The 24,150-nt window shown below is 60.5% G+C and overlaps 2 protein-coding genes and 2 long non-coding RNA genes across 7 annotated transcripts; all 4 read right to left on the bottom strand.

Annotated features, from left to right (window-relative positions):
- Positions 1-721: 721 nt before the first annotated feature.
- Positions 722-4,364, bottom strand: LOC118695610 (interferon alpha-inducible protein 27-like protein 2A). 3 transcript variants are annotated; one of them, XM_036397246.2, is made up of 7 exons: positions 4,273-4,364; positions 3,977-4,032; positions 3,670-3,729; positions 3,344-3,373; positions 1,836-1,886; positions 1,318-1,479; positions 722-1,092 (listed from the first exon to the last, which is right to left on the bottom strand). In XM_036397246.2, exons 2-7 carry the CDS (start codon positions 3,978-3,980, stop codon positions 1,001-1,003), a joined length of 399 nt encoding a protein of 132 aa, XP_036253139.1. In that variant the 5' UTR covers positions 3,981-4,032; positions 4,273-4,364; the 3' UTR covers positions 722-1,000. The 3 variants fall into 3 exon arrangements, with proteins under 3 accessions (XP_036253139.1, XP_036253140.1, XP_036253143.1); XM_036397247.2 differs by having other exon boundaries at positions 3,977-4,034; positions 4,307-4,340; XM_036397250.1 differs by lacking the exon at positions 4,273-4,364 and adding an exon at positions 4,239-4,257.
- Positions 4,365-6,264: 1,900 nt separating this feature from the next.
- LOC118695368 (PE-PGRS family protein PE_PGRS26-like) lies at positions 6,265-8,566 on the bottom strand. The gene is made up of 4 exons (XM_054517180.1): positions 8,304-8,566; positions 7,375-7,559; positions 6,849-7,010; positions 6,265-6,623 (listed from the first exon to the last, which is right to left on the bottom strand). Exons 1-4 carry the CDS (start codon positions 8,564-8,566, stop codon positions 6,508-6,510), a joined length of 726 nt encoding a protein of 241 aa, XP_054373155.1. The 3' UTR covers positions 6,265-6,507.
- A 4,574-nt stretch (positions 8,567-13,140) lies between these two features.
- Positions 13,141-14,876, bottom strand: LOC129046928 (uncharacterized). 2 transcript variants are annotated; one of them, XR_008508791.1, is made up of 5 exons: positions 14,844-14,876; positions 14,527-14,582; positions 14,198-14,272; positions 13,833-13,898; positions 13,141-13,389 (listed from the first exon to the last, which is right to left on the bottom strand). It is a non-coding gene; the product is annotated as an uncharacterized LOC129046928 (long non-coding RNA). The 2 variants fall into 2 exon arrangements; XR_008508790.1 differs by having other exon boundaries at positions 14,740-14,864.
- Positions 14,877-16,412: 1,536 nt separating this feature from the next.
- LOC129046927 (uncharacterized) lies at positions 16,413-18,509 on the bottom strand. Its single transcript, XR_008508789.1, has 6 exons — positions 18,399-18,509; positions 18,109-18,164; positions 17,801-17,860; positions 17,442-17,504; positions 16,907-16,997; positions 16,413-16,641 (listed from the first exon to the last, which is right to left on the bottom strand). It is a non-coding gene; the product is annotated as an uncharacterized LOC129046927 (long non-coding RNA).
- Positions 18,510-24,150: the final 5,641 nt, after the last annotated feature.

Below are 24,150 nucleotides of genomic sequence, written 5' to 3'. Positions count from 1 at the left end.
TGCAAACCCTGCCTGTGCTATCCCTTCCTGGAGCACAGCACATCCCCAGCTGTGGGGCATATGAGCCACAACGCACACCAAGCACCTCGTTTGGGCATTATGGGGCAGAATTCCACAGGATGCTTTGCAGCCCTGTAATGAAAGGTGCTATAAAACTGCAAAGTGTTACTTCAGATGTAACTAGGTCAGCAGTGCATCATAACCTATACTAAACAGACATTTTCTAATACGAGAATTTATAGAGTTCAATCTATGGTATTTAGAAGTGAATTATTGAGACCCTCAAAAGAGTTTTTGTTTCAATTGTATCTGTATTCTGGAGAAGTGATTAAAAACCTTTAACCTTAACAAAAGAGTGCAGCCATCCTCCTTTCCTCTATGACGCTGGAATCTAAGAGCAGTTTACAAAGCAGGACACAGCTTAAAAGCAGAATCTCACAGATTTCATATGGGGAGGGCTCAGCAGTTTTTAAGCCACAGTTAAAATTGCAGCTGATCACCTGCACAGCAACCCATGCTGGTTGCCACCTGGTGTTCCCACTCACAGTGGGTTCTGTTGCTCTGGTGTGGGCTGTAACTTCTCCCCTGCCCCAGACTGAGTGCAGGGCAGCTGGGGGCAGCATCAGCGAGCAGCTCAGTCCTGGGGACTGAGCATCCCCTGTGCCCTGTCCCCCTCTAATGCCACCATCACCCAAGAGAGCAGCCACACACAAACACCAACTCTGCCGCAAGCAAAGCACATTTATTGGCTTCAGGGAAATCCCTGCTCACAACAATCCAAAGCTTTTAAAAGGGGAGGCAAAGATCTGAGGGGTCTGTGGGGGTTTCCCAGCACCTGCATTGTGCAAGGCAAGGCTTCGGGATCAGGAACCTGCTTGGCTTCTCTTGGGTTCCTCATCTGGAGTTGTCTCCTCCTCCTGTTTGTCACCCGAGGTACTTTTTCTTGGGTTTGTCACTTGGGTTTTTATCCTTTTTTGGGGTTGTCACTTGGAGGTTTCTTTCACTCAGTTAGCTGGGCACCGGTTGCTGCACCAGCTGAGCCCAGGGCAGCAGTCAGCCCAACTTTGGCTCCAAGAGAAAGACCTGCAGCTCCTGCAAAGACAAATCGAGATCTGAGCTCCCAGGAGCATCAAGGCTGCCTGCTGAGGGACCGAGCACTGGGCACAGCCAGCCAAGGACTCCTCCCGGGCAGGGAGAGCCCAGGGAGTTTGGAGCAATTCAGACCAGGGAGGGGTTCAAGGGCTGCTTCTGCTCTAGAGCCAGCATCTCTTCCCTGCCATGGAGATGAAGCCCAGCTCCCCTGCCCTCCCCACTCACCGATGGACTGCAGCACAGCCACAGTGCTGCCAGCAGCCACTCCGCCGCCGTTGGCGATGGCAGCTGCCGACATCATCTTGGCAGCGACGGAGCCAGCGGCGATGCCGGCCCCGGTGAACCCCAGCGCGCCGATGAACACCGGGAGGCCAACCACTGCCAATCCTGCAGGGAGGGCAGAGCAGTGTTAGGGTGCTCTCTGTGAGCCACATCTCCCCCTGCCACCTGCACCGGAACCGGCCTCCCCAGAAGCACCCAGGGAGCAGAGCGGGGAGCGAGGGCTGGGGCTGCAGGGACGGGGACAGCCCTGGGCATCGGGAGAGGAGCAGCGTGCAGGGCTGCAGCAGCGGGGACAGGCAGAACTCCATTCCAGGCAGCAGCCAGAGCTGCCCCTCCTCCTCCCACGTATTCTCCCCAGCCCTGGTACTTGCAGCCCCCAGCCCAGCCCCATCCCCAGGACCACGCGGGGCTGGGAGCGGGCAGTGAACCCGAGCGCTGCTCATCCAGTGCCAGACCCTCACCTGCTCCCACTGTGGCTCCAATGACAGTTCCAATGCCACTTCCATTCTCCCCTGAGAAAGAAAATGGCAGGAAGGAAGGAAGGACATGAGCATGGACAGCAAAGCTCCCTGAGCAGTGCTGAGCACTCTGTGCCAGGCAGAGCAGGGTCCCAGAGCCAGCAGCAGCTCCTCCAACCTCCCCCTGCCTTTTACCTCTGAAGAGCCCTGGGAAGAGGCCACTGCTAGGGTGGGTGTCTAAGGGGTCTCCCCCCTGCCCCAGCCCACAGAGCAGGCTTAGCCCCTGAGCAAGGCAGTCCTATCCAGATAACTCAGTCCCTCTTGGAGACAGAGTTCCCGAATACCCAGTCAGCTCGTAGCCGCTGGCTACCTTAAGCAAGCTTAGTGGGTTTCAGCTCTTTAGTGATTATCAGCTCTCTTATGATTTCAGCTCTTTGCTTGCTTGCTATGGCACCAAAGGGCTAGGGGGAGAAGCAGACAAGAGAGAGGAGAAGAAGGGTCCTGGCGTTCCACAGCAATGGTTTATTGAGGGGTCTGTGAAGGGTTCCAGCGACGGCTCTTCTTCTGCTGTATGGGCTAAAACAGCCCCTTTTTATAGGGCACAGAGGGATCCAAACTTGTCCAATAGTAAGGGTTAAGGGAAAGTGCCCTATTGGGTTACAGATATAAGCTAGGTTTCGAGAGGTAGAAGACAGGAGCTTATTTTAATATCTCATAATGACTCTGCAATTCCTACTGCTAAGTCTCAGCCCTCCACGGGGTATTAGACAATGCTATGGGGTGTGCCACAGGTCCCAGTGCTCCCCCAGGCTGGGAGGAACAGGGAGAAGGGGCACACCTGGAAGTGCCCACCCACCCTGCCTTGCCCACTGCCCCACCAACCCAGAACAGCACAGGACACACAGCACGTGTCAGCCCAGTCTGTCCCCTGCACTGCCCAGAAGGGCCCTGAGCCCACAGCCACCCCTGAGCATGGACCTTGGTTGGTTGTGTTTAGACCCATGGCAAATCCATGCATGCGTCAGACCCAGAGCCCCTCAGCGGCTGGAGGTTGCTCAGGATGGTGTTTTGGGGGTGGCTGCCCTTTGTGGGTGAAGGGATGCTCCAGGATGCAGCCAAGGCTCAGTGGCTTGGGCTGTGGGGGCACCTGGAAGGCTGTACCCCACTAAGGGTGTCCTCAGTCTCTGCCAGAGTTGGCCTGCAGTGAGCTCTGCTTCCTGTGCACACCCAGCCCCTTTCTGCTCTCCATTTCCATCTCTGACCACTGCTGCCAGGGGACACAGGAGTTTCCTGCCATAGAGCAGTCACCTTTCCTGCACAACCACCCAGCCCCAGCCCCTACCCCATCAGGTCCTGGTTTTCCCATCGCATTGGGATGGATCCCTTTCCCACAGTTTAGGCACATTCAGACCAGGGATGGCTTTGAGAGCTGCTTTGGCTTCAGAGTAAGCCCAGGGCACAACCCCGTGTTCCACCCAGCACAGACCAGCCCCCCTGCCCTCCCCACTCACCCTCAGAGGAGCGATCCTTTGCAGCTGCTCCTGCAGGGAGAGCAGAGCAGTGTTAGGGTGCTCTCTGTGAGCCACATCTCCCCCTGCCACCTGCACCAGAACCGGCCTCCCCAGAAGCACCCAGGGAGCAGAGCGGGGAGCGCGGGCTGGGGCTGCAGGGACGGGGACAGCCCTGGGCAGCAGGAGAGGAGCAGCGTGCAGGGCTGCAGCAGCGGGGACAGGCAGAACACCAGGCAGAATTCCAGACAGCGCCCAGAGCTGTCCCCTCCCTCTCAGCAGCGCCACAAGAGAACCAAAACGCTGCTCATCCCGTGCCAAATTCTCACCTCCAATTGCAGACCCAATGATGAGCAGAATGACGATTCCAACGGTGACTACACGTGCACCTAGGAAGGAAAAGGGCAGAAGGGCAGCAGTGTGGGCACTAAAGCCCCTCTCAGCTGGAGCCCCGTGCCCTGCGCCGGGCAGGGCAGGGTCCCAGAGGCAGCAGCAGCTCTCCCAGCACCGCCCTCCTTCAGCCCTGCAGATGGCCGGGAGGAGAGGGGAGAAGGGGCGAACCCCAGGGTCCCTGTGCCCCCCTCGATCTGTCCCCGACAGGACCCAGACCCCCACCCCAGGAACCTCCCAGCTTACCCATGGTCGTCTGGGCGGGAGCGAGAGCTGCAGTGAGGCTGCTCTAATCCCGGTACCTTGGGGAACGAGAACAAGATTTTTTTTTTGCGTAGGCAGCAAGTGAGATCAGCGGGGCTTTGCTGCCCGGCACGATCGCCCTCAACCACCCCTCTCCCACCCAGCAGACCCCGGCCCTCCCCTCACAAGAAGAGACCCCCCCCTCTTTCCCCAGCCCCGGCTGCTCCGCCGGCACAGCGAGGTGAGCAGCCCCCGTTCCTGTCACCGCATCAGCGAGGCTGCTGTCCCCAAACACCCACCGCGACACTCCGCGGCACCTGACGCCACCAAGCTCTCGTGTGTTTGCTGCGCTCGGAGGAACCAAGCGCTGCAGGGGAGGTGGAGCTAAGGGGAATGGCCGGTCAGCTGATTTCCGAGAAATCAGCAAGGAAGCCGCTCGCTCAGTTTCGCTTTCTGGTTAACTCCTGATGGTGCTGCCTCTGCTAGAGCAGGACTGGGGCTCTCCCGTCCTCGGGGTCGCACCCTGGGCTGTCCCCTCAGGGAGCCCTTTGGCCCCGAAGGCCTCGGACGGGAGCTGCGGGGGAAGGACGGGCTGGGGCTGCTCGGGCTGTGCCAGGGCTCCTGCGGCTTCACGGGGCCTTTCCCCAGCAGGTTTGGGACCGATGAAACTCCGCGGCTCCGACGAGCACCGACAGCAGTCTGGAGAGCAGAGCTGAAGCCGCTCTGCCTCCTCCCCACAGGGCAGCCTCAAAAACCAGCCGAAGCAACTCCCTGCAGCCCCCGTTTGCTGCTGCTGAGCTGGGTCAGGATGCACCAACTCATTCCCCTGTCCGCTTGTACCCCACAGGACCCCCAAAATCAACATTCCCCCATCCATTTAACAGAGCAGTGCTGGAGGTTTGTGCACCTGGACCAGTGTAGGAGTGCAGCCACCTCCCACACCCCCATGCCCCTGCCCACCTCTTTTGCAGCGATTCAGCACCAGGAGCTGTGGCCACACCGGCCACAGGTCCCTGCAAGGAGCCCCCGAGTGCCAAATCCAGCCTCACATCTCTGGCCCTGCTCACAGCAGCCACAGGCAGCAGAGTCACTGCTCAGTGCCGCCCCTGAGCCATCAACCATTGCTGTGAGCCACCAAGCATTGCTGTGAGACACCAACCCTTGCTGTGAGCCACCACGGTGGCTGCCACCACAGCCATGCTCCCCCCAGGATGCTCTGGCAGCAGCCCAGGAGCTCCCCCATGGCTGCTCCCCAGGGATGCGGCCCTGAGGATCCCAGACACGGCTCCCAGGAGCCAAGACAAGGGCCCAGCCCAGCAGGAGCAGTGGGCACAGCGTGTCTGGCAGCACCAGCAGCCCTGAACCACCCCAAATCAAACACAGTGGGTGTCCTGAGCCCGGGGCTGCAGAGATGCACCCAGTCCAGCCCCGGGGCTCTGCCGGCCCTGCAGAGCAGTGCCATGCTGCCCTGAGGATTTGCTGCAGCAGTGCCGGGCTCCCAGGCACTGCCAGCACTGTCAGGCTGCAGTGGGAGCAGCCCCTGGCTGTGCAGAGGGACAGGGAGCAAGGCTGCAAACACTGCCTGTGCAATCCCTTCCTGGAGCACAGCACATCCCCAGCTGCAGGGCATATGAGCCACAACGCATACCAAGCACCTCGTTTGGGCATTATGGGGCAGAATTCCACAGGATGCTTTGCAGCCCTGTAATGAAAGGTGCTATAAAACTGCAAAGTGTTACTTCAGATGTAACTAGGTCAGCAGTGCATCATAACCTATACTAAACAGACATTTTCTAATACGAGAATTTATAGAGTTCAATCTATGGTATTCAGAAGTGAATTATTGAGACCCTCAAAAGAGTTTTTGTTTCAATTGTATCTGTATTCTGGAGAAGTGATTAAAAACCTTTAACCTTAACAAAAGAGTGCAGCCATCCTCCTTTCCTCTATGACGCTGGAATCTAAGAGCAGTTTACAAAGCAGGACACAGCTTAAAAGCAGAATCTCACAGATTTCATATGGGGAGGGCTCAGCAGTTTTTAAGCCACAGTTAAAATTGCAGCTGATCACCTGCACAGCAACCCATGCTGGTTGCCACCTGGTGTTCCCACTCACAGTGGGTTCTGTTGCTCTGGTGTGGGCTGTAACTTCTCCCCTGCCCCAGACTGAGTGCAGGGCAGCTGGGGGCAGCATCAGCGAGCAGCTCAGTCCTGGGGACTGAGCATCCCCTGTGCCCTGTCCCCCTCTAATGCCACCATCACCCAAGAGAGCAGCCACACACAAACACCAACTCTGCCGCAAGCAAAGCACATTTATTGGCTTCAGGGAAATCCCTGCTCACAACAATCCAAAGCTTTTAAAAGGGGAGGCAAAGATCTGAGGGGTCTGTGGGGGTTTCCCAGCACCTGCATTGTGCAAGGCAAGGCTTCGGGATCAGGAACCTGCTTGGCTTCTCTTGGGTTCCTCATCTGGAGTTGTCTCCTCCTCCTGTTTGTCACCCGAGGTACTTTTTCTTGGGTTTGTCACTTGGGTTTTTATCCTTTTTTGGGGTTGTCACTTGGAGGTTTCTTCCCTTTGAAGAACCAGGCACCGGTTGCTGCACCAGCTGAGCCCAGCCCAACTTTGGCTCCAAGAGAAAGACCTGCAGCTCCTGCAAAGACAAATCGAGATCTGAGCTCCCAGGAGCATCAAGGCTGCCTGCTGAGGGACCGAGCACTGGGCACAGCCAGCCAAGGACTCCTCCCGGGCAGGGAGAGCCCTGGGAGTTTGGAGCAATTCAGACCAGGGAGGGGTTCAAGGGCTGCTTCTGCTCTAGAGCCAGCATCTCTTCCCTGCCATGGAGATGAAGCCCAGCTCCCCTGCCCTCCCCACTCACCGATGGACTGCAGCACAGCCACAGTGCTGCCAGCAGCCACTCCGCCGCCGTTGGCGATGGCAGCTGCCGACATCATCTTGGCAGCGACGGAGCCAGCGGCGATGCCGGCCCCGGTGAACCCCAGCGCGCCGATGAACACCGGGAGGCCAACCACTGCCAATCCTGCAGGGAGGGCAGAGCAGTGTTAGGGTGCTCTCTGTGAGCCACATCTCCCCCTGCCACCTGCACCAGAACCGGCCTCCCCAGAAGCACCCAGGGAGCAGAGCGGGGAGCGAGGGCTGGGGCTGCAGGGACGGGGACAGCCCTGGGCACTGGGAGAGGAGCAACGTGCAGGGCTGCAGCAGCGGGGACAGGCAGAACTCCATTCCAGGCAGCAGCCAGAGCTGCCCCTCCTCCTCCCACCTGCACCCCAATTCTCCCCAGCCCTGGTACTTGCAGCCCCCAGCCCAGCCCCGTCCCCAGGACCACGCGGGGTTGGGAGCGGGCAGTGAACCCGAGCGCTGCTCATCCAGTGCCAGACCCTCACCTGCTCCCACTGTGGCTCCAATGACAGTTCTAATGCCACTTCCATTCTCCCCTGAGAAAGAAAATGGCAGGAAGGAAGGAAGGACATGAGCATGGACAGCAAAGCTCCCTGAGCAGTGCTGAGCACTCTGTGCCAGGCAGAGCAGGGTCCCAGAGCCAGCAGCAGCTCCTCCAACCTCCCCCTGCCTTCATCTGCCTTTTACCTCTGAAGACCCCTGGGAAGAGGCCTCTGGAGGGGTGGGTCCCAGTGTCCCCCCAGGCTGGCAGGAACAGGGAGAAGGGGCACACCCCGGAGTGCCCACCCACCCTGCCCTGCCCGCCACAGCCACCAACCCGGAACAGCACGGGACACAGGGCAGGTGTCAGCCCAGTCTGTCACCTGCCACCAGCACAAGGTCAATCAAACAGAGTTCATAACAAACTCACCCACTGCCTTGCCAGCCCTTCCCTGTGCAGGGGGAGAGGGAGCAGGGCTGGCAGCAGTGCCCACTGGAATCCATTCCTGGAGCACAGCAAATCCCAGGGCACTCAGCAGGTACCTGGGCCCTGACTGCACACCCACCACCACTACAGCCCCTCCTGCAATGCATTTCTGATTTCAGGGCACCTATTGCTCCTACAGCTCTCCACAGGGTGCCCAGGCTGCTGGGGCTTCCAGGCTGCCTGGCACGGATCTTGGGATCAGGCATCTGCTTGGCTTCCCTTGGGAAGTCACAAAGAATGACAGAATGAACAAGGCTGCAAAAGACCTTTGAGATCAAATCCAACCTATGACCTAACACCCCCTCATCAAATAAACCACAGCACTGAGTGCCACCTCCAGTGTCTTCTTAAACACCTCCAGGGATGGCGACTCCACCACCTCCCTGGTCAGACAATGTCAGTGCCCAATCAGTCTTTCAGTGAAGAATTTTTTTCATGATGTCTCACCCAAACTTCCTGTGAACTTTACCTGAATTAGGCCCATTGTTGGGACCACCATCAGGACCATCCCCAGGACCACCCCCAGGACCATCCTCAGGACCATCCCCATCCTTGGGTTTGTCACCATGATTTGTCTCATCCCAGGATTTCTCATCTGAATTTCTCTCCTTCTTGGGCTCATCACCAGGAGTTGTGTGCTCCCCAGATTTCTCATATATAATTATGGGGATCTTGGGTTCCTCCTCTGGAGTTGGCTTCATCTTGAACATCTTGACAGAGTCTCCTGCACCGAGTGACAGCAGGATAGATGTCAGCCCAGTTTTGGCACCAAGACAGAAAACTGCAGCTCCAGGCTGGTGCTGCCCCTCCCTCACAGTAGCTCCCTGAGTCTCTCCTTCCCAGCACTCGCAGCCCCAGCCTGGCAGTGCCAGACCTTTACCTGCTTGGGCAGCTGCTCCAGTGGCAGCTCCTTTGCCTCTGTGTCTCACAGCTAACAGGGAAAAAGGCAGGAGGGAAAAGAGGAAAAGGAAAACAAAAAGGAAAAGGACAGGGAAGGTAGAAGAGGGAAGGAAGCAGCGCTACCCACAGCATTGCTCACCTGGCCACGGTGCCTGGCGCACTGGAATGGTTCCGGTGCTCTCCCTGGGGCTGCCCCATCCCAGTCACACCCAGGCAGGAGGCAGAGGGCTGAGCATGAGTCTTTATTCAGGGGGTCAGATACAGCAAGGGGGGCACAGGACAGCAGTGGGGGTCCCAGCCATGATACCAGGGTATTGTGGCAGTGAACCCCTAAACAGGGAATAATGTCCATTGACTCCATGATTGCAGAAGGCTGAGCAAATGCTTTATTAAGCTATACTACACTACACTATACTACACTATAATACACTACACTATACTACACTATGCTATACTACACTATATTACACTATACTATACTATACTAATTACTAAGAAAAACCCATCGCCCTTGCCAGACAGTAACAACACAGCTTTGACCTAATTGGTCAATCAATCAAAGCACCATCACCAGAGTCCAATTAAGAAATCCCTCTTCGATAAACAATCTCCATAACACATTCCACATTTGCACAACAACAGATGCAGCAAGTGGAGATAAGAATTGTTTGTCATACTTTTTCTGAGTTTTCTCACATGCTTCTCACAGCTTCCTAGGAAAATTCTGCGAGAGAGAATTACGTCTCTCTCTGTTCAGAGGATATGTGACTACTACACCAGGGGAGTTCCAGAGTGTGGGGTCATGGCAGTGCACGCAAGCAAAGCAAACCCAGGAATTCAGTCCCTGCTTCCCGTGGGCAGGGAGGGGTTCAGCTCCTCCGGGAGAGAGGGACTCCTGCAGACAGGACAGACGCAGGAAGAGAAACGCCATCATTCCAAACGTCCCCTCCTTTGTCCATTCATGTTATGTCCCACGGTCTGGGATATCCCATTGGTCAGTGGGGGTCACTTGTCCCTCCCACGTCTCCTCCCAACCTCCCGCACACCCCCAAATCCCTCCCCAGCATGGCCGTGTGAGGGCCTGGAAATGCCTTGGCTCTGGGCTCTGGGCTCAGCACTAACAAAGCAGCTCTGTGGCATCAACCTCGTGTTTGGCACAAAACCAAAAACACAGCCCCAGAGCAGCCCCTGGGAGGAAAATTAAAATTACCCCTAGCCCAGCCCAAAGCAGCACAATAACCAAGAGCTGTGAGGAGTCCTGAGGAAGAGGAGGAGAAATCAGCCCAGGGCTCCCCAGCTGGCCCTGCCTAAGCATAGGGCCTCCACTATCCCCCCTAGCAAGGGGGAGCACCCCACAGAGGAGCAGATCCCCCAGATCTCAGCTCCCTGCTGCCATCAGGTGTCCCCACAGCCAGGGCAGTGCAGGCAGCAGGGCCACACCCCTGGGCCTGGACCCTGCTCCCATGGCCAGCCCAGGCCCTGGACATGGGCACTGCCCTGGGAGGCCAAAGCTCAGGGTGCTGGGGAAATACTGTGCTGCCTTGTTTACCAACACTGCTGCAGAATGCATGTATTTGAGGTAAATAATAGAGAGAATGCAGGAACTGAAACTCAACTGAGGGTGGGGAGAGACCTGAGGTCACACATGGGGCACAATAGAGGACAGAGAGCGTTGTCAGCCCAGTCTGTCACCTGTCACAGGCACCTGGTGACTCAAACATGGTTTATGACAAAGCCACCCGATGCCTGGATGGGAGCCAGTGGCCAGAGGTTGTGCAGGGCTGTGGGGAGCACCACCTGCCCACCCCCAGTCCCATCCTCAGCCTGTGCCCAGTGCAGCCCAGGCGGAGGCACTGCCCAGATGGCCCCTGTGCCTGCAGCCACCAAACTGCTCCTCGTGTTTGGAGCCATGGCCAACCCACGTGTGCCTTGGACCCAGAGCCCCTCAGCAGCTGGAGGATGCTCAGGATGGTGTTTTGGGGGTGGCTGCCCTTTGTGGGTGAAGGGATGATCCAGGATGCAGCCAAGGCTCAGTGGTTTGGGCTGTGGGGGCACCTGGAAGGCTGTACCCCACTAAGGGTGTCCTCAGCCTGTGCCAGAGAGTTGGCCTGCAGTGAGCTCTGCTTCCTGTGCACACCCAGCCCCTTTCTGCTCTCCATTTCCACCTCTGGCCAGTGCTGCCAGTGAACACAGCAGTTCTTGCCACAGAGCAGTCACCTGCCTGCACAGCCCCTGATCCCCTCAGCCCTGATCCCTGCCCCAGCAAGTCCTGGCTCTTCCCACCACATTGGGGATTTATCCCTTTTCTATATTTCAGTTGGGTTCAGACCACTGAAGGGTTCAAGGGCTGCTTTGGCTCTACAGGAAGCCCAGGGTACAACTCTGTGTTCCCTCCCAGCAAAGTCCATTTCCCTGCCCTCCCCACTCACCGATTCGGAGACTGAAGCCAAAATACTTGTAATTTATAGAGAACTTGATGGCCTCACCTCTTCCCAGTGCTGCAGGGAGGGCAGAGCAGTGTTAGGGTGCTCTCTGTGAGCCACATCTCCCCCTGCCACCTGCACCAGAACCGGCCTCCCCAAAAGCACCCAGGGAACAGAGCGGGGAGCGAGGGCTGGGGCTGCAGGGACGGGGACAGCCCTGGGCACCGGGAGAGGAGCAGCGTGCAGGGCTGCAGCAGCGGGGACAGGCAGAACTCCAGGCACTGCCCAGAGCTGCCCTTTCCCTCAGCAGCACAACCAGCAAAGCTGAGCACTGCTCATCCCGTGCCAGACTCTCACCTACAAGTGCAGGTCTAATGATGATTCCAATGAGGAATGCAGCGACAAGTAGAAGAAAGTCTAAGAAGGAAAATGGCAGATGAGCAGGAGTTGGGCACTAAAGTTCCTCCTGGCTGGAGCCCCGTGCCCTGTGCTGGGCAGGGCAGGGGCCCGCTGGCAGCAGCAGCTCTCCCAGCACTGCCCTCCTTCATCCCTGCAGACACCCGAAGGGGCGAACCCCAGGGTCCCTTTCCCCCCCAAATCTGTCCCACATTGTCCCACTGCAGGTCCGGTGTCCCCGACCCAACAAGCCACCCGACTTACCCATGGTGGGCTGGCCAGGAGCAAGAGCTGCACTGGGTCCGCTGTGAGCCTGGTCCTCGGGGAAACGAGAACAAGACGTTTTTCCGTGGGCAGTGGGTGGGGCTGGCGGGGCTTTGGTGTCCTGTACGATCGTGCCCAGCCACACCCGTCCCACCCAGGAGCATAGAACCCTCAGACTCTGCCCAGGCTCCTGCCCCGCCCAGGGCTTGGGGGATGCTCCACCGATACAGCGAGGTGAGCAGCCCCCCGTTATTGCCCCCCCCTACACAGAGAAAGGGGGTGCTGTCCCCAAGCATCCACTGTGGGAGCACAGCACCCCACACCACCAACCTGTCCTGTGTCTGCTGTGCTCTGAGGGTCAAAGGGCAGCAGGAAGGATCCCAACGGGGAATGTCAGGACAGGTAATGTACGGGAAATTGCGCAATCACTGAGTTTCAGTTTCGTTCTAATCAACTCTTGATACTGGTGTCTCTGCTGGAGTGGGGCTGGGGCTCCCCCATCTCCAGGACATTGGACCTTAGGGTTGTCCCTGCAGGGAGCCTGTGGCTTTTCACTGTGGGGAACTGCAGGGAATTCTTTTAAAAATAGATGGTCTGGAATGAAATTAAGTCAACTGAGACAACATTGTATCTGAAACCTGTTTATTGATAATGCAAAAAAAAAAAAAACCAAACAAAAAAAGTTACCCTGGTAAAAAGTGTTAGAAAAGGTAGAGAAGGAGAAAGAAAAATGGAAAAGGAGTGGAGGGAGAGAGAAAGAGAGACAGCCAGAGACAAAAAGTGGGAGTGAGCAGCAGCAGCTCGGGGAGTGGCTCGATGCTCACAGGATGCAGGATGCTCTGGCAGCAGCCCAGGAGCTCCCCCATGGCTGCTCCCCAGGGATGTGGCACTGAGGATCCCAGACACGGCTCCCAGGAGCCAAGACAAGGGCCCAGCCCAGCAGGAGCAGTGGGCACAGCGTGTCTGGCAGCACCAGCAGCCCTGAACCACCCCAAATCAAACACAGTGGGTGTCCTGAGCCCGGGGCTGCAGAGATGCACCCAGTCCAGCCCCGGGGCTCTGCCGGCCCTGCAGAGCAGTGCCATGCTGCCCTGAGGATTTGCTGCAGCAGTGCCGGGCTCCCAGGCACTGCCAGCACTGTCAGGCTGCAGTGGGAGCAGCCCCTGGCTGTGCAGGGGGACAGGGAGCAAGGCTGCAAACCCTGCCTGTGCAATCCCTTCCTGGAGCACAGCACATCCCCAGCTGCAGGGCAGGAACCTGAGCCACAACGCACACCAAGAAACACCACACACACACACACACACCAGTGATGCACTTTTATTAAAGGCTTCAAAAGCATTTATTGCTTAAGGCAATCCAAAATTTTTGAAGGGGCAGCTGGGGGTCTCTGTGGGCTTTCCAGTTCCAGTAGTGGGAACACATGAATGAAGCCAATTGGAAGGAAGGAAATCACCTTCTGTTCGCTGGCAGTGGGCACCAGGAGTTCTTCCAATGGACAGCATGATGCCTGCTGCTGCTTGCAGGGCAGAGTCAGTCCTTATGTTTCCCCCCTATAAAGACAGGAGTGTCTGTCCCAGAAGCATCGAGGCTGCCTGCTGATGGACAAGCACGAGGCAGGGACAGCCAACAATGTCTCTCCAGCAAGAGTCTCCCCAGTCTGTGCCAGAGAGTTGGCCTGCAGTCAGCTCTGCTCCCTGAGCACACCCAGCCCCTTTCTGCTCTCCATTTCCACCTCTGGCCAGTGCTGCCAGTGGGCACAGCAGGTCTTGCCACAGAGCAGTCACCTGCCTGCACAGCCCCAATGCCCTCAGCCCCAGCCCTACCCCAGCAGGTCCTGGCTTTTCCCACCACATTGGGATGGATCCCTTTCCCACAGTTTGGGTACATTCAGACCATTGAGGGGTTCATGGGCTGCTTTGGCTTCAGAGTAAGCCCAGAGTACAACCCCATGTTCCACCCAGCACAGCCCAGCCCCCCTGCCCTCCCCACTCACCAGCTTGAAAATGGAAGGAAAAAGATCCCTTCTTTATATTGAGGATTATCTTGTCTTTGTATATCGCTGTTCCAGGGAGGAGAGAGCAGTGTTAGGGTGCTCTCTGTGAGCCACATCTCCCTCTGCCACCTGCACCGGAACCGGCCTCCCCAGAAGCACCCAGGGAGCAGAGCGGGGAGCGAGGGCTGGGGCTGCAGGGACGGGGACAGCCCTGGGCACCGGGAGAGGAGCAGCGTGCAGGGCTGCAGCAGCGGGGACAGGCAGAACTCCAGGCAGAATTCCAGGCAGCGCCCAGAGCTGTCCCCTCCCACTCAGCAGTGCCACAAGAGAACCGAAACGCTGCTTATCCCATGCCAGACTCTCACCTATAATTGTAATTCCTGCCATGACTACGACTACTCCAACGACCTTTAAAATTCCAAGGATGACTGGAACAGGAACTAAGAAGGAAAATGACAAAAGGGCAGCAGTGTGGGTAGTAAAGCCCCCTCCCGGCTGGAGCCCCGTGCCCTGTGCCGGGCAGGGCAGGGTCCCAGAGGCAGCAGCAGCTCTCCCAGCGCCGCCCTCCTTCAGCCCTGCAGAGACCCGGGAGGAGAGGGGAGAAGGGGCGAACCCCAGGGTCCCAGTGCCCCCCCTCTCTGGGCTGTCCCACTGCAGGTCCCGTGTCCCAGAGCCCACGAGACACCCAACTTACGCATGGTGGGCCCGGCGGGAGCGAGAGCTGCGATGAGGCTGCTCTAATCCCGGTCCCTTGGGAAGCAAGAAGAAGATTCCTCTGCACAGGCAGCCGGTGGGATCAGCGGGGCTTTGCTGCCCGGCACGATCGCCCCCAGCCGCCCCTCTGCCACTCAAGAGCCCCCGGCCCCTCCCCTCACAAGAAGAGACCCCCAAGGCCATGCACGCAAACCTGCCCGTCCCAGGGATCAGTGCCTGCTCCGCCGGCACAGCGAGGGGAGCAGCCCCCGTTACTGTCCCCTCCTCAGAGAAAGGCTGCTGTCCCCAAACACCCACCGCGGGACGGCGGCACCTCAACCTCTGGTGTGTCTTTTGTGCTCTGAGGGGGCCAATGGCGGCCGAAAATCAATAGACCCACCCTCGCCCCATCCGGCAGGAAAGGCAGGTCTGAGTCAACTGATTTCCGAGAAGTTCTTAAACAACTCTCTCAGTTTTAATTTCAGTTTAACTCTTGGTATTGCTGCCTGTGCTAGAGCAGGAGTGAGGCTCTCCCGTCCTCGGGGTCGCACATGTGGGCACATGAAGAAAAATGTAGGGTTGGGAGGGAGAGGCGGGCGCCGCGGGGCTGGGGCTGTCCCTCTGCCCGCCGTGTCCCCCAGCCCCAGTGAGGTCCTGGAAGGAGCCCGTGGCCATGGTGAAACCCGAGACTGGGCAGGGGCTTTGGGGACACCTCCTGCCCACCCCCAGTCCCATCCTCAGCCTGTGCCCAGTGCAGCCGAGGTGGAGGCACTGCCCAGGTGGCCCCTGTGCCTGCAGCCATCCCACAGCTCCTCGTGTTTGGAGCCAAGGCCAACCCATGTGTGCCTCGGACCCAGAGCCCCTGGGGGGCTGCAGAGTGTTCAGGTTGGTGTTTTGGGGGATTTTGGCTGCCCTTTGAGGGTGCCAGGATGCTCTGGGATGCAGCTGAGGCTCAGTGGTTTGGGCTGTGGGGGCACCTGTGGAGCTGCACCTGCGAGGAGATGGCGGCACAGCCAAGGGCCGTGTCCTGTGAGCCCACACGGGCCAGCACGGATGGGTGGCAGGGGTGGGTGCCTGTGCTTGGAACCATTTCCACAGGGGAATCCCCTTCAGCCCAAGCTCTTGGCTTGGCAGGGGTCATTGTGGCTGCTGCTGCTGCTGGGCCAGGATGCACCAACTCATTCCCCTGCCACCCTGCACTCCACAGGACACCCTCCACATGTCCCTGTCCATTTGTCAGAGCAGAGGTTGAAGGTTGGAGTAGCTGGGCCAGTGTAGGGCAGCACCCACGTCCCACACCCCCATGCCCCTGCCCACCTCTTTTGCAGCGATTCAGCACCAGGAGCTGTGGCCACACCGGCCACAGGTCCCTACAAGGAGCCCCTGAGTGCCAAATCCAGCCTCACATCTCTGGCCCTGCTCACAGCAGCCACAGGCAGCAGAGTCACTGCTCAGTGCCACCCCTGAGCCATCAACCATTGCTGTGAGCCACCAAGCATTGCTGTGAGCCACCAACCCTTGCTGTGAGACACCAACCCTTGCTGTGAGCCACCACGGTGGCTGCCACCACAGCCATGCTCCCCCCAGGATGCTCTGGCAGCAGCCCAGGAGCTCCCCCATGGCTGCTCCCCAGGGATGTGGCCCTGAGGATCCCAGACACGGCTCCCAGGAGCCAAGACAAGGGCCCAGCCCAGCAGGAGCAGTGGGCACAGCGTGTCTGGCAGCACCAGCAGCCCTGAACCACCCCAAATCAAACAGAGTGGCTGTGCAGGGGGACGGGGAGCAAGGCTGCAAACACTGCCTGTGCAATCCCTTCCTGGAGCACATCCCCAGCTGCAGGGCAGGAACCTGAGCCACAACGCACACCCAAGTACCACAATGCAGACATGCCAGCACTGTGCATTTATTGCTTATTTACTGCTTAATTCCAAATCATTGAAAGCAGAGGCTGTGGGAGGGATTGGACTTTCCAGCACCAGCCATTTGAAGACGAATCCGTGTGCTTGGAAGGAAGGGATCTTGCTTTTGCTCCCTTGCATTGAATACAGGGAGCGGATCTGTTCCAGATGCGATCAGCTGCTGCTCAGAGGGCAGAGTCAGGCCATTTATGCAGCCCCTGCAAAGACAGAAGTGTGATGTTCCAGGAGCATCGATGCTGCCTGCTGAGGGACAAGCATGAGGCAGGAACCTGAGCCACGACACACACCAGGCACCACCACACACACCCACACCAGAAATGCACTTTTATTAAAGCTTTCAAAATCATTTACTGCTCAAGGCCACCCAAATCTGTTAAAGGGGCAGCTGCTGGTCAGTGGGGGCATGCTAGTTCATGCTGGTGGGAAGACATGAAGCAGGCGGCCTGGAAGGAAGGAAATCACCTTCTGTTCACTGTCCATGGTGATCAGGCTTTCTTCTTCTGGACAGCATGGCGTTGGCTGTAGCCTCGGGGGCTGGCCTTTTGTTTCCCCCCTATAAAGACATGACTATCAGGTCCCAGAAGCATCGAGGCTGCCTGCTGATGGACAAGCACGAGGCAGGGACAGCCAACAATGTCTCTCCAGCAAGAGTCTCCCCAGTCTGTGCCAGAGAGTTGGCCTGCAGTCAGCTCTGGTCCCTGAGCACACCCAGCCCCTTTCTGCTCTCCATTTCCACCTCTGACCACTGCTGCCAGTGGGCACAGCAGGTCTTGCCACAGAGCAGTCACCTGCCTGCACAGCCCCAATGCCCTCAGCCCCAACCCTACCCCAGCGGGTCCTGGCTTTTCCCACCACATTGGGATGGATCCCTTTCCCACAGTTTGGGCACATTCAGACCAGGGATGGCTTTGAGAGCTGCTTTGGCTTCAGAGTAAGCCCAGGGCACAACCCCGTGTTCCACCCAGCACAGCCCAGGCCCCCTGCCCTCCCCACTCACCAGGATCACCACGTGCACCCCCAGCATTCCCAGCAGCGTCCACAGCCTGATTCATTGCGGCTGCTGCAGGGAGGGCAGAGCAGTGTTAGGGTGCTCTCTGTGAGCCACATCTCCCCCTGCCACCTGCACCTGAACCGGCCTCCCCAGAAGCACCCAGGGAGCAGAGCGGGGAGCGAGGGCTGGGGCTGCAGGGACGGGGACAGCCCTGGGCAGCAGGAGAGGAGCAGCGTGCAGGGCTGCAGCAGCGGGGACAGGCAGAACTCCAGGCAGAATTCCAGACAGCGCCCAGAGCTGTCCCCTCCCACTCAGCAGCGCCACAAGAGAACCAAAACGCTGCTCATCCCGTGCCAAATTCTCACCCAAAATTGCAGCGCCTATGACCAGTACCGCGAAGTATGTCACGGCAAATGGAAGAAAGCCTAAAAAAGAAAATGACAAATGGGCGGGTATGTGGGCACTAAAGCCCCTCTCAGCTGGAGCCCCGTGCCCTGCGCCGGGCAGGGCAGGGTCCCAGAGGCAGCAGCAGCTCTCCCAGCGCCGCCCTCCTTCAGCCCTGCAGAGGCCCGGGAGGAGAGGGGAGAAGGGGCGAACCCCAGGGTCCCTGTGCCCCCCTCGATCTGTCCCACGCCAAGGTCCGGGCCCCCACCCCCCGAGCCACCCAACTTACTCATGGGCAGCGCGACAGGAGCGAGAGCTGCAGTGAGGCTGCTCTAATCCCGGTCCCTTGGGAAGCAAGAAGATTTTTTTGCGTGGCCGGCAGGTGGGGTCAGCGGGGCTTTGCTGCCCGGCACGATCGCCCCCAGCCGCCCCTCTCCCACCCAGCAGACCCCGGCCCTCCCCTCACAAGAAGAGACCCCCCCCCTCTTTCCCCAGCCCCGGCTGCTCCGCCGGCACAGCGAGGTGAGCAGCCCCGTTCCTGTCACCGCATCAGCGAGGCTGCTGTCCCCGAACACCCACCGCGACACTCCGCGGCACCAAAGTCTTGTTTACGCTCTGAGGGGTCAATGGCGTTCGGGAAAGCTCCCCCCAGGCACGGCAGTTGTGTGTCAGCTGATTTCCGCGAAGTTCTGAAGTTTCGCTTTCTGGTTAACTCCTGATGGTGCTGCCTCTGCTAGAGCAGGACTGGGGCTCTCCCGTCCTCGGGGTCGCACCCTGGGCTGTCCCCTCAGGGAGCCCTTTGGCCCCGAAGGCCTCGGACGGGAGCTGCGGGGGAAGGACGGGCTGGGGCTGCTCGGGCTGTGCCAGGGCTCCTGCGGCTTCACGGGGCCTTTCCCCAGCAGGTTTGGGACCGATGAAACTCCGCGGCTCCGACGAGCACCGACAGCAGTCTGGAGGGCAGAGCTGAAGCCGCTCTGCCTCCTCCCCACAGGGCATCCTCAAAAAACAGCAGAAACCCCTCTCTGCACCCCCGTTTGTCCCGCTCCCTGCAGCCACTCCTCAGCCCGAGCCCGCTCGGGGCTGCACGGCGGCAGCGCTCAGGGCCAGCGGGTGCCGTGGCTCATGCGCCGCTGCAGCTGGTTGAAGGGGACCAAATCCAGTTGCAAGTTGATCTGGTTCCTTTTTACCAGCCCCAGGGACGCATCGTCTCTCCGGAGGCTCCGTCTGGTCGCTGCTGGAGATGGGGGCTCCCGGCGTGGGGGTCCCAGCCCAAAAATACATACTTCTTAACATTCCATAGCACCGGCCGGCTCCATATGGGCATATGAAGAAGTATGTAGGGTTGGGAGGGAGAGGCGGGCGCCGCGGGGCTGGGGCCGCGGGGCACGGGGCTGTCCCTCTGCCGGCCGTGTCCCCCAGCCCCAGTGAGGTCCTGGAAGGAGCCCGTGGCCATGGTGAAACCCGAGACTGGGCAGGGGCTTTGGGGACACCTCCTGCCCACCCCCAGTCCCATCCTCAGCCTGTGCCCAGTGCAGCCGAGGTGGAGGCACTGCCCAGGTGGCCCCTGTGCCTGCAGCCATCCCACAGCTCCTCGTGTTTGGAGCCAAGGCCAACCCATGTGTGCCTCGGACCCAGAGCCCCTGGGGGGCTGCAGAGTGTTCAGGTTGGTGTTTTGGGGGATTTTGGCTGCCCTTTGAGGGTGCCAGGATGCTCCGGGATGCAGCTGAGGCTCAGTGGTTTGGGCTGTGGGGGCACCTGTGGAGCTGCACCTGCGAGGAGATGGCGGCACAGCCAAGGGCCGTGTCCTGTGAGCCCACACGGGCCAGCACGGATGGGTGGCAGGGGTGGGTGCCTGTGCTTGCAGCCATTTCCACAGGGGAATCCTCCTTGGCCCTGGCTCTTGGCTTGGCAGGGGTTCCCTCTGCTGCTGCTGCTGCTGCTGGGCCAGGATGCACCAACTCATTCCCCTGCCCCCCTGCATCCCCCATCACCCACAAACTCCACATCCCCATATCTGTCCATGTGCCAGAGCAGTGTTTCAGGCTGGTGCACATAAAGTCAGTGTAGGTGGGCACCCACGTCCCACACCCCCATGGCCCTGCCCATCTCGTTTGCAGGACCAGGAGAAGGACACAGGACTCAGGGCTTTCTCACCCTCTCCCCACCCAACAGCTCGAACTGGGAATGCCGGAGGTGCCTTTGCCCATGGGAGGAGGGATGCAGCTGAGAACTCAGAGTCTTGACAGTCGGAGGGACTGTGGGGGCCTCCCATGCCCAGCACACATAGCTGTTAACTACAGTATCATGGGATCAAAACCCATCTGCCTGGTAAATGGGAAGGTCCTAGCCATGGCAGGGTGACAGAGGGGACGCGCCCTGACTTCAGTGACCTTCCCAGCCCTAAATCTGAAGTTGGAATGGGACAATGGCAGGTACAGGGTGTGTTCTGGGGTTCCCAGGGCTGGCACCTCTCAGGACAGGGGGTGAGAGGTACATGGGGGCCTGGCTGTGGGCAGGAGGGGCTGGCTGGACGTGGCGTGGCCGTGACTCAGCACCAGGAGCCATGGCCACACACACCACAGCTCCCTGCAAGGAGCCCCCGGGGGCCAAGTCCAGCCTCACGTCACCAGCCCAGCTCACAGCAGCCACAGGCAGCAGAGTCACGGCTCAGTGGCCCCCCAAGACACCAACCATTGCTGTGAGGCACAGCATGACACAGCCAGGATGCTCTGGCAGCAGCCCAGGAGCTCCCCCATGGCTGCTCCCCAGGGATGCAGCCCTGAGGATCCCAGACACGGCTCCCAGGAGCCAAGACAAGGGCCCAGCCCAGCAGGAGCAGTGGGCACAGCGTGTCTGGCAGCACCAGCAGCCCTGAACCACCCCAAATCAAACACAGTGGGTGTCCTGAGCCCGGGGCTGCAGAGATGCACCCAGTCCAGCCCCGGGGCTCTGCCGGCCCTGCAGAGCAGTGCCATGCTGCCCTGAGGATTTGCTGCAGCAGTGCCGGGCTCCCAGGCACTGCCAGCACTGTCAGGCTGCAGTGGGAGTCAAAAGCTCAGGGCTGAACCCACCCACCCTGAAACCACAGAGCCAGGGCTCTCACATCGCAGCCGAGTTCATCTTCAGTCACCTCGGCTGACCTTGGGCAGCCTCCCAGTGCTGGGAATTAGAGACACCCCAGCCCGAGTGGCCCACGCAGCCCCAGCCCGTGGCACTGCTCCCACAGCCCTCAGCTGGGCTCTCCCAGTGACCTTGGAGGGCTGCACCAGCTCCAGGGGATCCTCACTGCATCCGGGGCACCTCGCTGTGCCCCCTGCTCCAGCCCGGGCCCCCCCTGCCTGCTCCCACCTCCCCTCCTTGCCCCTGCCCTGTTCCACAGACCGGTTCTCCCCCACTGCCCTCTCTGTGCCCAGACATTCCCTGTCATCACCACCAACCCCTCTGCAGCCCTGGGCGTGCCCCCCACCACCGACGGCATCCCCGAGCCCTCCCCAGCCCCAGCGCTGCTGTAAACCCCGAGCCGAAACCCACCACGGGAGCTGTGGCCTGGAGCAGACCCTCTTCCAGGAATTCTCCATGCCCGCAGAGCGGCTCTGAGTCCCCGGCCAGGGCAGCCCCCCGTGCTCTCTACGTGCCCCAAGAGCAGCTCCTTGCCCGGGCGGGGTGGTTTGTGGGCACCAGGCGGCTTTGCAGGGGGAGGCGGAGGAGCCGGGGGCTGCCGGGGCCGGCCGTAGTGGCACCCACGCGTCCGCAGGCACCCAACAACCCCGGCTTGGCTATAAAAGGAAGAGTCTTTTTTTCCCCCCCGGCTCCGCCAGCGCCGCGTCCCTGGCCGAGCTCTGCAGCCGCTGCCCCGCAGGGGCCTTTCCAAGTTTTCCCATCCAGCGCTGCCCCCCCAGCCGGCTTCCCCCAGCTCATCCGTCCCCGGCAAACCCACTGCAGCAGCTGCTGAGTGTCTTATAAAACACCAAGAGGCCCAGCAAGCAGGAGGGAGGTGGGCGCAAGGGGAGCGCTGGCACAGGGTGCCCGGGGAGCACCGCGGGTCCCGTCCTGCCGTCCCTTCGCCCGGCACTGCCCGTGTCGGGGCGGTGGGCGCATGACCCTGGTGCACCCGGCCGTGGTGGTCAGCGCTTCCCTCCGTGCCAGTCCGAAACGCGATGCCGAGGTGCCCAGAAGTTGGGTTTCCCACCCTATCCCGCAGGCGCGGGGTGTCCCCACTTTGCGTGGCGGAGGTCGCCTCGGCTCCCTGGGGAGGGGGCGACCCGCCCCGCTGCGGGGGGACCCCCGCGGGCAGCAGGGCCGGGTGCTGCCCGCAGAGCCCGAGCATTCACCACCCAGGACCCCTCTGCAGCCGGGACCTGCCGGGGGGGGCCCCACTGTCCCCCCAGCCACACAGGGACCTGCTGCCACCCCCGCTCCTCCGCCTGCACCCGGGCTGGCCCCAAGCAGGGGGGGCTGCGGTGTCCCCCTCCCCAGGGCGTCCCCTCCCCGCCCACGCCGAGCCGCTGCCGGCGCCCGCAGCAGGAGCATCCCCGGCCCCGGCGGGCTCAGCACCGGCCGGGCTCGCTGAAGGTTAAACCTTGGCGGCGGGGAAAGCCCCGCTGCCCCCCGCAGACCCCGCACCTCCCGCCCGCAAGGCCACTCACGGTGCTGGAGGTGACAGCGGCCGCAGCAGGCTGGGCTGGCGGCAGCGAGCTGCGGTGACACCCGGCACGAGCACGCTGCTTCTCTGCTCGCCTTGACTTTGCCACAGGACTCCTCCGGCTCGTCCGCAGGAGCTTGCAGCATCCTCCAGTTCAGCGGGAGAAGTTCCTCGCCAGGGAGGGAGGGAGGAGGGAGGGATTTAAGGCAGACCCTACCGGGGATGCAACATCTACGGGTGCAGTTGAAGACCCTTCGCTCGCTGGGCACCCCAAAGCTCCCACCTCGCTCTCCCCATCCTGGTCCCGGTGTCTCGGCACATGTGCCCGATTCTGGGTGATCTCTGCTGAGAAACCCTCTCCTTCCCGGACAGAGACAGCCAGGGCTGCCACCAGCACGCAGACAGCCGGCCAGCTCTGCCACCTGCCCCACATCCCTCGGGTGCCCTCGGGGGTCCCAAGCCATGTCGTGGGGGAGCCGGCACACACCACTGGGCCCAGCAGCAGCCCAGGGCAGCTCGAGGGCAAAACGGAGCTCGTGGAGTGCACAGAAGGGTAAAACCTGTCACCACCTCAGCCACACGAGATTCCCATGGCCAGGGCACCCCGTGGGGATGGAGATCCCTGGGTTGCCCCAGGCCACCCACCTGGGGCGTCCCCAACCACGGGGCGGTTGTTCCAGCATCCCCAGCTGCCAAGTCCGGGGGTACAGGGCTGCTCTGCCCACCCGGAGCCCCACCTGTCCTACCTGCAGAGAGCTGGCAGGGCAAGGGGGACCCCCTGCCCGGGGCAGGACGCTGGGAGACACCTTAGCGTGGTTCCCAAAGGGAAAAGCCAGGGCCAGCAGCGTGGCATCCCTCCCGCGGCGGTCCCGGCGGCTCCCTGCCTGCCACGACACCCTCCCCACCCCGGGTGCGCTCTGTTTGCCTGCTATTTTTGGCAGCCTCCTAAGAGCTCCTCTCAGGCTATTAATAATGAGAGTGAGAAATTCGTTTGGCCTCTCCTATATAAGGAAAGGTAGAGGCTTAGAGGCAGCTAAATATACTGGCGCGTGCGGGAGCGAGCGGGGAGCCTTTGGCACCGCGTGTGGAAAAGAGATTGTTTGAACAATGGAAAGACGGACTCACTCGGAGCACGGGGCCCCGCCTGGACCGACGGGCGGACGGACGGATGGACGGAGGGTGACGGTGCCCGCGGGCCTCCACCGCAGCAGCCGCATCGCCCCCGATGCCCCTCGGGGCTCTGCCTCAGCAGGAGGAGCAGCGGGAGAGCGGCGGCAGGGACAGGGATGCTCGGCAGCTCCTGCTCCGAGCCAGCCACGCTCGCCCCAAAATGCCTCTAACAACCCCCGGGGAGTGACGCTGGCCCTGTGCCCGGTCAGGAGGGACGTGAGGGGTGCTGGTGATGGGGCTGTGATGGGGCCACCAGTTCCCACTGGGACATGGCCGGCACAGGGTCGGTCCTGCAGCTGAGCCGCCGCAAATCCCGGCCTCTCTCAGGGCCGTGACCAACGCTCCTGCCCGGCTCCGGAACAGCCCCGGGGGCATCTCCCGCAGCCGGTGGTGGAGGTGACATACTGTGGCATCTCTGGCACCTCTGCAGGGTGCCACAATGTGTCCCCAGCTCCAGGGAGCCACCAGCACCCTGCAGTGTGCCCACACCCTCGGCACAGGGACAATCGTTACTGTGTC

The sequence above is a fragment of the Molothrus ater genome, chromosome 24, assembly GCF_012460135.2.
Source record: "Molothrus ater isolate BHLD 08-10-18 breed brown headed cowbird chromosome 24, BPBGC_Mater_1.1, whole genome shotgun sequence".
In the NCBI taxonomy this organism is placed as follows: Eukaryota; Metazoa; Chordata; class Aves; order Passeriformes; family Icteridae; genus Molothrus; species Molothrus ater.
Note: the sequence above shows the minus strand (reverse complement) of the source record. Positions and strands in the feature narration are given on the sequence as shown.